At 44.3% G+C, this 12,952-nt stretch overlaps 2 protein-coding genes across 2 annotated transcripts in view; both read left to right on the forward strand.

The window, feature by feature from the left end:
• spon1a (spondin 1a) overlaps positions 1-1,127 on the forward strand; it is a 65,983-nt gene extending 64,856 nt beyond the window's left edge. The window contains exons 15-16 of the mRNA XM_056412701.1: positions 573-839; positions 964-1,127. Of these exons, the coding sequence (XP_056268676.1) occupies positions 573-839; positions 964-1,127 (431 nt within the window). The remainder of the gene's footprint in view (positions 1-572; positions 840-963) is intronic.
• An 8,872-nt stretch (positions 1,128-9,999) lies between these two features.
• syt9a (synaptotagmin IXa) overlaps positions 10,000-12,952 on the forward strand; it is a 64,075-nt gene continuing 61,122 nt past the window's right edge. Inside the window, exons 1-2 of the mRNA XM_056412702.1 lie at positions 10,000-10,008; positions 11,026-11,086. Of these exons, the coding sequence (XP_056268677.1) occupies positions 10,000-10,008; positions 11,026-11,086 (70 nt within the window). The remainder of the gene's footprint in view (positions 10,009-11,025; positions 11,087-12,952) is intronic.

The following is a 12,952-nucleotide window of genomic DNA, read 5'->3' on the forward strand; positions in this document are numbered from 1 at the left end:
TTTTGTCATTTACAATGTTTTGTCGCGTTCTTTTTTGTTCAGTGAAACTGAATAAAATCAATAATTAAAAAGTACAAAAAAGATCATTTGAAAATAATGACTTTGTTACATATTTTGTCCTGACAAGTTTAATAAAAAAAAAGTCCCACATAGTACATATTTGGTCACAAATTACAAATGCAAGCTAGCCATATCCAAAAATATATTTTGTTTGCAAAAAAAAGTTGTTTGGTTGAGATATTGTAACGGTTTTTCAAACTTTTTTTTTATTGATTATACTTTTCATTCACCGTCTTTGTTTTCGATGGTAATTTATGTTACGGTTATCCCATGATGAGGTGTGTGAATATAAAAAAATTATGTTTATAACAAATACATATTTTTAAACCAGACACTTTGTTTTAATAAAAATATTTTTTCCCTCGATGTGTATTTATATATAATCCATAACAGCACAGTGCAACACACATTAAATCAAACCCCATCATTCATCTCCTCATAAGTTACTCTTCCACTCATGTCTGTTTTCTACTCTGTGACCTCTTTGTTTTTGTCCATTTCTGTCTCCTCAGCCATCGACTGTGACATGACCGAGTGGACCGAGTGGTCCGAGTGCAACAAGTCGTGTGGGAAGGGTCACACGATACGGACACGCATCGTGAAGCTGGAGTCTCAGTTTGGAGGAGACTCGTGTCCCGAGACCATCCAGAGGAAGAAGTGTAAGATAAGGAAGTGCAGCCGAGGGCAAGCCAACAGCGACGAGAAGAAACGACGCAAGGAACAACGTGAAAAGAGGAGGAGCAAACAGGACCGAGCTGAAGTGGCCGCAGAGCATCCGGGTTGGTATTCCCCTTTTACATTAACAGAACTATAATATCACACAGATCATTTACATTTGTTCAGGGAAGCATTATTGTGATAACCTCTCTCTCTCTTTCTCTTTTCCTTGGTTTCAATCTTAAGGGTGTAAAATGAGGCCGTGGTCGAATTGGACGGACTGTACCAAGCGGTGTGGCGGGGGTATTCAAGAACGACTCATGACAGTGAAGCAGAGGTTTAAGACTACACAGCTGTCCAGCTGCAAGGACAGGAAGGAGATCAGGGCTTGCAATGTGCAGCCCTGCTAGGAGAGGAGGGGGGGGAGGGGGGGGAGATGTTTCAGGGAGGGAGGAATGACTATAGGGCTGGGAACAGGACCGGGCAGAGCACACAACGGCCCGACGCACTCTGTTCAGGGCTGAAACATCACGCGCTTGAAGCTGTCTTGGTTAAATCCAGAGCTCAGGTCAGTTGTCACCAAGAGGAGATGAAATTAAAACTGGAAACTCACTGAAAAAACTCTGGATTTTCACTAGGCGGATTCTTCTGTGCTTTTAAACTAGCTCTTTTGCAAGATTACTGTAAACTTGTTGTTGTATAATTTATCTCGAAAAATATGATTATGAAATATAAATTGATTTAATAAAAATATAAAGAACTGTTATATAGTGTGGTTTCCTTTAGTAAAGTGCATTCCAGACTTTAAAGCACAGGTGCACAGACATTCCAGTGTTTTATACGCCTTCAATTATTGAGTTGTTTGTAGGACGCACATTCCCAGTTGGCTTTTTGCTATATTGTTGTACATGTAGATGCACCACGATTGAGATCTATATGATTTTGAGCATTGTTAGAACATTTTATTTTTTTGATAAGAATGTGTCCCAAGATTCTTACCAAAGTCTTGTGTTGATGTTTTCTGTGTCTTTTCCTCTGTATTATTCTCTGTTACTCTAACATATTAATATTTTGTAATAATATCACCTTTACAATTAAAGTAATTGTGACAACTTGTCACCTGAATCTGCGTTTTTTATTTTAGACAATAAAGCTGTGAGGTCGGCAGTGGAGGTTTACACTCCTGCTGCCACTAGATGGCGACACCGAGCTGCTCACAGGGAAACTGTTCATTCCGCAGGCTGCTTGTTACCTTCGCATTGAAAATGCCGGAAGGTTATGTTTTGATCGCCGTGTATTTATTTATTTATTTGTATGCGTGTTATTCGCAAAACTAAAAAAGTATTGAACCGAATCGCATGAAATTTGGTGGGATGATTGTTTATTATCCGGGGACCAGTTGATGAGATTTTGGGATCGATAGGGTCAAAGGTCAAAGGTCATGAACAGGTCAAAATCTTTCGCAGAACTCAAAGTATTGAACCGAATCGCATGAAATTTGGTGGGATGATTGTTTATTATCCGAGGACCAGTTGATTAGATTTTGGGATCGATCGGGTCAAAGGTCAAGGTCAAAGGTCATGAACAGGTCAACATGTTCTTGAATCGCATGAAATTTGGTGGGATGATTGGTTATTATCCGGGGACCATTTGATTAAATTTTGGGATCAATCGGGTCAAAGGTCAAGGTCATGGTCATGGAAAGGTCAAACTCTTTTTTTACCATAGCACGATACATTTTTGTCCAATTGGCATGCAACTAATGCCAAAATGTTCATAATTCAATGCCCAATCTTGTGATATGCGAAGGTATGCGCTCTACCGAGTGCCCATTCTAGTTCTTCTAATGTCATGCTGCACCAACTGACTTTATACCGTAACCCAAATGAACTCAAATATATCAAATATCAGAAGTAAAGTTGGCCTGCCTAAAATGCAAAATGGCTCATATTAGATTATTCATATTAATACAAATCTACGGTCCTACTAACCACCTTATTCTACAGTAAAGAGCTTCTAGACATAATTAAGGAGCATTCCAAGATATGTTGTCACTCTACATAGAGGTGGACATCCTACTTTAAAGAAACAGTGAATTGGAGAGCAGACTGAGATGTGCCGGCTGAGATCTTCAAACGTTCTGCCCCCCTACACACTCAAAGAAATGACTCATTGGATGAACTCAATTAAATTGTTGGCAGGTTTTCCATCCAATAATTATATGCAACTCCAACTCAAATTTAGCACATCAGTGCAATAAAATGTAATTAAGTTAGTCCAACTCATTTGTATCAAATACATCTCAAATAAAATAATTATATTCATTAAATTAAATTAATTTGTGTTTGTCCAACTCAAAATATAAACTAACTAACTAACAAAATATGCAAACTCCACACAGAAGGAATGCCCGGACTGGGAATTGAACCCACGGACCTCTGGCTGTGAGGCGACAGTGCTAGCCACTACACCACCGTACAGCTAAGAAAGTGTCTTCACCTCATGTAAACAACTGATTTTCAGCTGGCGCATGCGCAGAGGGTAGTCCTCAATGAAACACATTTATTTTGAGTTGATATGCACACCATCTAACCTAAATAAATCTAATAAATGAAAGTATTCATACATTTTGTGTTACACCCATTAAATATAAATATCTATTTTTGTAATTGATTTATTTAAATGTATCAAACAATATTTAAATGTGTCACCTCGAAGAAGGGCTTGAATCGTTTTTGTGAGTGTAACCTAAATAAATCTAAAAAATGAAAGTATTCATACATTTTGTGTTACACCCATTCAATATAAATATCTTCGTTTTGTAATTGATTTATTTAAATGTATCAAACAATATTTAAATGCGTCACCTAAGAAGGGCTTGAATCGGTTTTTTGAGTGCACTAGTTCAATCAGAGACTTATTCCGAATTCAACAATAATCTTTATTACAACGGTAACAAAATGGAATCGTCACCGTGCATAGTCTTTTTGGTGTTCGGACTCTATCCAGAACCAGGATAAACAAGGGGCGGGGACGCTGAGTTCTGATCCAACAGAATCCCCCCCAAGAAGATTTTATCTGAATAAAATTAATCTATGTCTTACCTACAGCTGCAGGGAAGGCCTCCAGGCAAAAGCAAAAGTTATTTGGGAGGGGAATGGTTAACATTAGTACTTGTTAAGGGGCTGCGTGAGCAAACATCGACCCGATACAGATGAAAGTGAAACGTCCCAAAAGATAGAGTACGGCCCCTAGACAAGTATAGATTAGGGAGTAGGAATTTAAGAAGTGGTCGAGTGGGAAGAAGTTGTCTAGTGGGACCACAGATAGAGAAGTAGTCACCTTAGACCTTGAAATGTGAGGCGGTCACGTTAAACCCCAATGCACTCCAGTTAGACCCTAATGCGGTCCAGTTAAACCCCAATGCAGTCCAGTTAGACCCCAATGCAGTCCAGTTAGACCCTAATGCGGTCACGTTAAACCCCAATGCACTCCAGTTAAACCCCAATGCAGTCCAGTTAAACCCCAATGCAGTCCAGTTAAACCCCAATGCAGTCCAGTTAGACCACAATGCAGTCCAGTTAAACCCCAATGCAGTCCAGTTATACCCCAATGCAGTCCAGTTAAACCCCAATGCAGTCCAGTTAAACCCCAATGCAGTCCAGTTAGACCACAATGCAGTCCAGTTAGACCACGAATTGAGAGGCGGTCAAGAGAAGGGGAGTGGGGGTGAACATTAACATTGGCGTAGAAAACATTCCTGTTTATATGCCAACACAATCACACAAGGGGAAGCCAACACACTTCACACCCATTGGAAGCATTGAAAAGAAGAATTATTATGGTCGGAATTTAGCTGTTAAAACATAAATTGCTGGAGAGGCCGTGAAAAGAGGTGTCGGGGTTTAGAATTAAAAAAAGAAATGTCTTAAAGATGTGTTTTTGTTTATTTGTGTGTGCAATCTGCTCGGAAAACCCATATAGCTCCGGGTAACGCAAGGCAGACTGCTGGTTATGAAGCCTTTTTGAGAGCAGACTCAAACTGGAAATTCACCTCAAAGATGCAGTTCTGCCAGTAGACCTTCCACCTGTCTGTGATAATGAGTTCCCTCTGTGTGTGGACACATTAATGAATATGAATATTCTGGGGAAAGGCCAAGATTCATGTACTCTAGATTACTGCAACAACTTACTTCTTTCATAAATGCCCCGGCGCAACACTGTGTGTTAAAGCAGAGCACAGTGTTCATGCATGAAAGGTCTTTAGGTATCTGTCAAAGAAATTCAGCATGGATCAACGGTCTTTAACATATATAATTAAATATTCTGCATCTCGATCAAACCCTTACTTTTAGGTCACAAATACGGTTTCGACCATTGACGATCACACATCTGTAACAGAGTTGCAGAAAACTCTGGTCTCGTGTTACTTTTTCAGTCATATTAATCCTTTCCATAAAATAGCCAGACAGATTTTCTGTCTTCACTTGTCTACTAACCTTCTCTGTCAATAGTACCATTGACCGTCATTTTACCAAAACGGGCCGTTATCCGAGCTGAATGATTAACATTGGCCTCAATGTGCGGCCAGCTGTCTACAAAGTGCAATGTGGAAAAAATACATACTACAAAATATTCAATAACTTCACTGTTATGAAGTGTACCGTGACCAAAATCCTCTTCTACATTAACGGGCTCATCCCTGTTGTACTACAGCTGTTATTTTTGATGAAAATGTGTTTTGGATTCAATATTATTAATTAGAAGGAATTTTTAAATTAGAAAACATATTCAATAACTTCCCTATTGTAAAGTGTATAGTGACCAACATCTTTTCAAACATGAATGGGCTCCTCCTTTTTGTAGACAGTAGCAATTTTGACAAAACATGCTTTTGAGTAATTATTATGAATTAGGACACACTCTTTAACCACCAGGGGTCGCCTTTAGGGTGTACTAAAGCAGTAATAACTGAGAATTCTGCTTACGTACTGTATAATATTTGTTATTGGGAGGACAAGTCAATAATTTCACTGTTATAAAGTGAAGCATAACACAATCATCTCATACATCAATAGACTTCCCCTTGTTGTGCAACAGCTCTTATTTTGAAGGAATGCGATTTTGAATAACTATGATGAATTCTTTTTAATATATTCTGGAAACTATATTGAATAGCTTTAATTGTATCCACTGTAGCATATAACAAAGCCTTCAAATTGTTGCATGACACATATTGCAGTAATGCCTTATGGTATGCCATCTGCCTGCATTATGTTACACACTTTTGTATCACTTGTTTCCCATTAAATTATTCTGAATGACAGTGGTAAACCGCAATTGAATAGCATTTGGTTAAACTCCAAAAAACATTTGTTACATTTACTATAGTGTAACATGTATTTCAAACAATACTCATTCATATTTCCCATGTGAACGTGATTCAGTCATGTGGAGATACAATCTATATGGTTGCCCTGCACAGGCTCTTTTCCCCTCATGTATAGACCACAGCAGCAATTAATGTCCGACATTTTAACCTGTTCAAACTTTCTGCGAGAGGTCAGTTTACCAGTTAGCATCTTTAGAATATTTAGTTAAATACACAATTAGAGTCTGTAAGGCAGTGTGAAGTGTGCAGCCCTGGGCTGGGCTGACTGCCCCCCTGAGGGCACAGCTCATTATCTGGCAGCAGTGTTATGCATATTTAATTTCAAAACTGAAAATGGTTATCCTGCTTATTGTCCTGCTCATTTTTTCTCTCTCTTTCATTTACTGTCAACCTGTTCTAGTGCTAGCAAAGACCAGGGAAACCTTTTTACAGCGATAGCACAAGATGTCTTTCCTGTCACGTTATCTTCCCGTTGCTGGGGAAACGCATTTTGCAGGATTCACAGAGCACTAATCTGAAATTGACTGGCACCCACATCAAGCCTACAGAGACTCACAAAGAGGCTTCTGTAGAGCCTGATTGTCATTTTAAATGAAAGCATGAGCACAAATGAAAAACATAACATTGAATAATGTAAGTATAATGTGAGACATGCTAAATAGTATTACATTATTACATTACATGTCATTTAGCAGACGCTTTTATCCAAAGCGACTTACAATAAGTGCATTCAACCAAGAGTACAAACTAAGAACAACAAGAATACAGAAAGTAACATTTCTTCAAGAAAGTCAAACTACAAAAGTACCAAAAGTAAGAGCCATTTAAGTGCCACTGAAGTGCTAATCTGTGTTTCAATCCAGATAGTCAGAAAATATGTGTTTTTAGTTTCCGGCGAAAGCTGTAGAGACTTTCTGCTGTCCTGATGTCAGTGGGGAGCTCGTTCCACCACTGAGGAGCCAGGACAGCAAACAGTCTGGATTTCGAGTGATTAGCTCGAGGTGCAGGAGTCACAAGTCGGTTGGCTGTTGCCGAGCGGAGCGAACGCGCCGGGGTGTACGGTGTGACCATATCCCGGATGTAGACGGGGCCCGATCCGTTCAGAGCACGGTACGCCAGAACCAATGTTTCGAAGCGGATGCGGGCAGCCACCGGTAACCAGTGGAGAGAGCGGAGGAGCGGAGTGGTGTGGGTGAATTTCGTGAGGCTGAAGACCAGTCGAGCTGCTGCATTCTGGATGAGCTGCAGGGGTCGGACGGCCTTAGCGGGTAGACCTGCCAGGAGGGAGTTGCAGTAGTCAAGGTGTGAAATGACCAGAGCCTGGACCAGAACCTGTGCCGCCTTCTGAGTAAGAAGAGGCCGTATTCTCCTGATGTTGTGCAGCATGTACCTACAGGAACGCGCTGTCGCAGCGATGTTGGCTGTCAGGGAGAGTTGACTGTCTAGTGTCACCCCGAGGTTCCTGGCAGTCAGGGTAGGGGCCAACACAGAGCTGTTGAAGGTGGTAGTCAGGTCGCGGGTCGGAGAGCCTTTCCCTGGAAGGAATAGTAATAATAATAATAATAATAAATTTAATTTATAACGCACTTTACATCCAACAAAGGATCTCAAAGTGCTACATTGCACAAAAAGGGGAAAAACTAAAAACAAACAAAGGAGAAGAATTAAAATAAATAAAATAAAACCAAACATAAATGACTTTAGAGTTTAAAAAGTAGTCAATCAAACGCTTTTCTAAAAAGATAGGTTTTCAGGCCTTTTTTAAAAGAATCCACAGTCTGCGGTGCCCTTAAATGGTCGGGGAGAGCATTCCACAGACTGGGAGCAGCTGTACAGAAGGCGCGGTCGCCCATGGTTCGGAGCCTTGTCCTCCGAGGCTGGAGGAGGTTGGCCAGTCCAGAGCGGAGATGGCGTGGGGAGGATTGGGGGGTGATGAGTTCTTTAAGGTGGGACAGTGCCATGGAGGCACTGGTGGGTCAGCAGGGAGACTTTGAATTTAATCCTGTACTGGACCGGTAGCCAGTGGAGGGATTTGAGGGCGGGTGTGATGTGGTGGGCTTTCCACCTCATCAGGATCCTAGCAGCACAGTTCTGGATGTACTGCAGCTGCTGGATGTTCTTGCTAGGGATCCCGATGAGGAGTGCAGTAATCCAGCCTGGAGGAGACAAAGTCATGGACAAGATTTTCGGCATCAGAGAGAGTGAGTTTGCAATGTTCCTGAGGTGGAAAAAGGAGGTCTTGCAAAGATGTTTGATGTGGGCCTCATAGGTCAGGTGAGGGTCCATTCTGACACCGAGGTTAGTGACTGAGGATGAAAGGTGGATGTCGTGGCCGGAGAAGTTGATGCTGGTGATAGTGGATGACCGGGTCTGGTGTGGGGTGCCAATGAGAATGGCTTCCGTTTGAACTGTTGTTGCAGAAAGTTAGCCGTCATCCATGCCTTTATCTCCTCCAGGCAGGTGGAGAGTGTGGATAGGGCTGCAGAGGGGGTTGGGTTGGTTTTGATGGAGAGGGGTGTCATCAGCGTAACAGTGGAAAAATATTCCATGCCGGCTGATGACACGACCAAGAGCATGTACAGAGTGAAGAGGATGGGGCCAAGGACTGATCCTTGAGGGACACCACAGCTGACAGGGTGCATTTCTGACTTAGCACCTCCGAGGGACACATACTCCGTTCTGTCCGTGAGATATGATGTGAACCAGGCCAAGGTAGAGTCAGAGAGTCCGATGGAGGAGTGGAGGCGGTGTAGAAGAATGCAGTGGTCCACGGTGTCAAATGCTGCGGTGAGGTCAAGAAGGATAAGTAGTGATGGAGAGCCAGCATCAGCCGTCATCAGCAGGTCATTTGTGACCCTGACCAGAGCAGTTACAGTACTGTGGCCAGAGCGAAAACCAGACTGGAATTTCTCATACAGACTGTTTGATTTGAGATGGTTGTGGAGTTGGGCGAAACTACCCTTTCCAACACCTTTGATAGGAAAGGGAGGTTGGAGATTGGGGTAGTTGGCAAGTACTTGGGGGTCAAGGCTGGGCTTTTGAGTAGCGGCTGATGACAGCAGTTTTCAGAGGGACATGGCCAGACCGGAGGGAGTGGTTGATGATTTTAGTGATCAGGGACTTATTGCAGAGGAGTGGTTTTTTATCAGGGCTGAGGGAAATGGGTCCAGGGCACAGGTCGAGGGCTTCATCTTCCTCAAGATGACTTCAACCTCATGCTGTGTGATGTCCGTGAAACAGCAAAGGGGCTGAGTAGTTCCGGACAGAGGGTCAGCGGATGTGACTGGAGATGCAGGGGGGGCAGAGGCTGGAGAGAAGAGGGAGCAGGGGAGCAGGGACAGCGGGGTGGCTGGAGAGATGGGGGCAGGGAGGTAGGGAGGCGGGGGCTTGGGAGAAGGGGGCGGTGAGGCAGGGGCAGGGGCTGGGGGCAGGGGGGCTGGAGAGAGGGGAGGGCGGGGGGGCGGGGAGGCTGGAAAGAAGGGAGCGGATGATGCCTACTTTTGTTTTGAAGAAAGAGATGAAGCTGTTGCATCGCTCCCTGTTGTCTGAGTGTAGGGGGGTCCGAGGTTTAAGGAGATGATTAATGGTTGAGAAAAGTTGCTTGGAGTTACCAGGGCTATTGTTAATGATGTGGGAGTAGAACCGGGACCGTGTGTCACTGAGGGATTTGCTGTAGGCCTTCTGATGTTGGCTAGTTTGTGAACAGCAGTCCTGAGTCCTTGAAACGCCTTTTCTCTTCAGTAGCCGCAGCTCACTGGTGTACCAGGGAGCTGAACATGTGAAGTTGACAGTTCTGGTCTTGACTGGGGCATGGCAATCCAGGAGAGTGCTAAGTGATGAATTGTAGAGCTCCACGAGTTCAGTGACTGAAGGAGGTTGGCAGCGGAGAGATGGCGGAGGTCAGTAGTCAGGGTGACTGGGTTGATGTTTTTAAGGTTCCTGAAACTGATTTGTCTGTTGGGTTTATTGAGGGGGGACAGGGTAGGTAGCTCCATTGAGATGGCTTTATGGTCGGACACGCCCAGATCGTGCACTGACAGATTGCTGGGGTGGGAGTTGGTGATCAACAAATCAAGAGTGTGGCCTCTGGAGTGTGTTGGGACATTGACATGTTGAGTGAGGTTGAGACTGTCTAGAAGATTGAGGAATTCAGCTACAGAGTAGGAAGAGGGGTTGTTAACATGAATATTAAAATCACCGAGTATGATGATATTCCCTGGGGTTATACAGAGTGTGGTTATGATGTCATGTATCTCGGAGATGAAGGCTGGGTTCGGTTTAAATGGGGCCGTAAACCAGGAGAACTGTAATGGAAAGTGGCGATTTGCATTTAAATGCAAGGCATTCAAAGGAGGAGTGAGCAGGCAGGGACAGGGGGGACAACTCAAAGTCTTCCCGGTACACAAACGGCCCCCCACCGCGGCCAGTGGTGCGGGCCTTGCTAAGGTAGGTGTAGCCAGGGGGACAGGCTTCATTGAGACTAGAGTAAACCTCTGGTTGTTGCCAGGTCTCAACTAGGCACATGAGGTGTATCTCCCTGTCGGTGATGTGATCATGAATAAAAGATGCCTTGTTATTTAGTGATTGTGTATTTAAAAGTTCAATTTTGACAGGGGGTGCTGGGGTGGTGGTGGTGGTGGAGTGTCTCTGTAGGGGCCGGAGTAGGCTGTGATCCACTCCACGTTTTCTGTCCTGCTTGGAGTAAAATAGCCTCGTAGTGGCGGCGCTCTGATGACGCGTCAGTTGTGCGACGGGCGTCCAGATGGAGGGAATGCACTGCTCAGACTGCTGGTGGTAAACAAAGTTTCTGCGTGTACTCCAGTGGGCATAACGTGGGCGACGCAAAGTCCGAGTTCGTTTACGATGGGGATGTTGAGTCCAGGAGTGATTGCGGAGTTGAGTTTGCGGAGCTGTAGGAAGGAATAGCTGAAACGCCATGCCGACATGCCAGGGACCGGCGAGCGACGTCCCCCGGAGGTAATTCCTGCTTGTTTACCGCTCAATAAAACCTTGCAATCCACTGGTTGCAATCCTTGGCTTTTCCACATAAAAACAAATAAGTAAAACACGTAATCCAAACTGCAAAATGAAGCGTAGACTAGCGTAGATCCCAGATCCCAGCGAGCGAGCAGCGGCAGACAAACACGCCATCTAGCTCGGTCTTGTCAGGGTTGATTTTCAGGTGGTGCGCAGACATCCACTGAGAGATGTCAGTCAGACAGGCAGAGATTCGCGCCGCTAAACGAGAAGATCAGTTGGGTGTCGTCAGCATAGCTATGGTAGGAGAAGCCATGCGAACGAATGACAGAGCCGAGATAATTAGTGTACAGAGAGAAGAGGAGGGGACCCAGGACGGAGCCTTGAGGAACCCCAGTAGTGAGAGGACAAGGATCAGACACAGATCCTCTCCAAGTTACCCGGTAAGTGCGGTCGTTGAGGTAGGAGGAGAAAAGGCAGAGTGCAGTGCCTGAGATACCCAGGTCCTGAACAGAAGAAATAAGGATCTGGTGGTTCACTGTGTCAAATGCTGCAGAAAGGTCTAGAAGGATAAGGACAAAGGAGAGACAGGCTGCTCTAGCAGTGTGAAGCTGCTCAGAGACATCTGAGTGGCCGGCCTTGAATCCAGACTGGTGAGGGTCAAGAAGGTTGTTGCTGTGGAGATAGGAGGACACTTGGTTAAAGATAGCTCGCTCCAGAGTTTTGGTGGTCGGTCGAGCGGAGGTCACCAAGCTAAGAACTTGATTAGGAGACAAGGGGGTGAACGAGGAAAGAGAGGGGGATGAAGAAGAAGTTGGTGGTGGTGGAGTGATAGAAGATGGGTTAGTAAAGGACGAGCGTATGTCGTCTATCTTGTTTGTAAAGTAGTCGACAAAGTGGCTCGGCAGAAGGGTGGAAGGAGGAGGGGGACAGGGGGGATCAAGGAGGTTGGAAAAGATAGAGAAGAGTTTTTTGGGGTTAGAGAAGGAAGACTGAATTTTGGTCAGGTAGAACGAGCTTTTGGCTGCCGAGATAGAGGCAGAGAATGAGGAGAGAAGAGATTGATAGAAAAGCAGGTCGTCCCCTTGATTCGATTTTCGCCATTTCCTTTCCGTCGCTCGCAAGGTGGCTCTCTCGGCGCGCACCGAGTCAGACAACCACGGAGCCGGAGAGGATTTGCAAACCGGTCGTGTCTCAAAAGGACAAAGAGAATCAAGAGATGAAGACAGGGAAGAGAGGAGTGTCTGTGGCAGAGTTAGGATGCATGAGTGAGAAGGAGTCAGTTGAAAGGAGAGCAGATGGAACAGAGGAGGCCAGAGAGGAGGGACAGAGGGTGCGAATGTTGCGCCGTACAGGTAGATATGGGCGGGTTGTCAGTTCCAGAGAGCAAGAGAGACTAAGAGATGAAGAAGTGGTCAGAGACATAAAGAGGAGTTACAGTGAGGTTAGATGTAGAGCAGTTTCTAGTGAAAATGTAGTCTAGGTGGTTACCGACTTTGTGAGTAGGAGGGGAGGGACTGAGTGAGAGGTCAAAGGAAGACAGTAAGTGTAAGATCACAGTAATAATAATATTTATATGGACGTAACAGTATATATTTTATTCTATTTCAACCGATCTAACAATGTCTCTCTGTGTGTCTCTATGTGGACATGTCCTTTGTATATCTTGACAATCATACATGATCTACTCGGGGACCCGAGGGAGGAGCATGACCAATCTGGTGTGATTTGGAGAGGCGACACACGGCAGGGCTCGGGGCTCTGCCGACTGAGTCAAGCTTTTTGTGTAATGTTTAAGTAAACAGGGACAATATTGTTGATTGTCTTCAACCAATCATATTGTGAAGGTCTAAAATCCAACATTGA

The sequence above is a fragment of the Pseudoliparis swirei genome, chromosome 4 (assembly GCF_029220125.1).
Source record: "Pseudoliparis swirei isolate HS2019 ecotype Mariana Trench chromosome 4, NWPU_hadal_v1, whole genome shotgun sequence".
Taxonomy (NCBI): domain Eukaryota; kingdom Metazoa; phylum Chordata; class Actinopteri; order Perciformes; family Liparidae; genus Pseudoliparis; species Pseudoliparis swirei.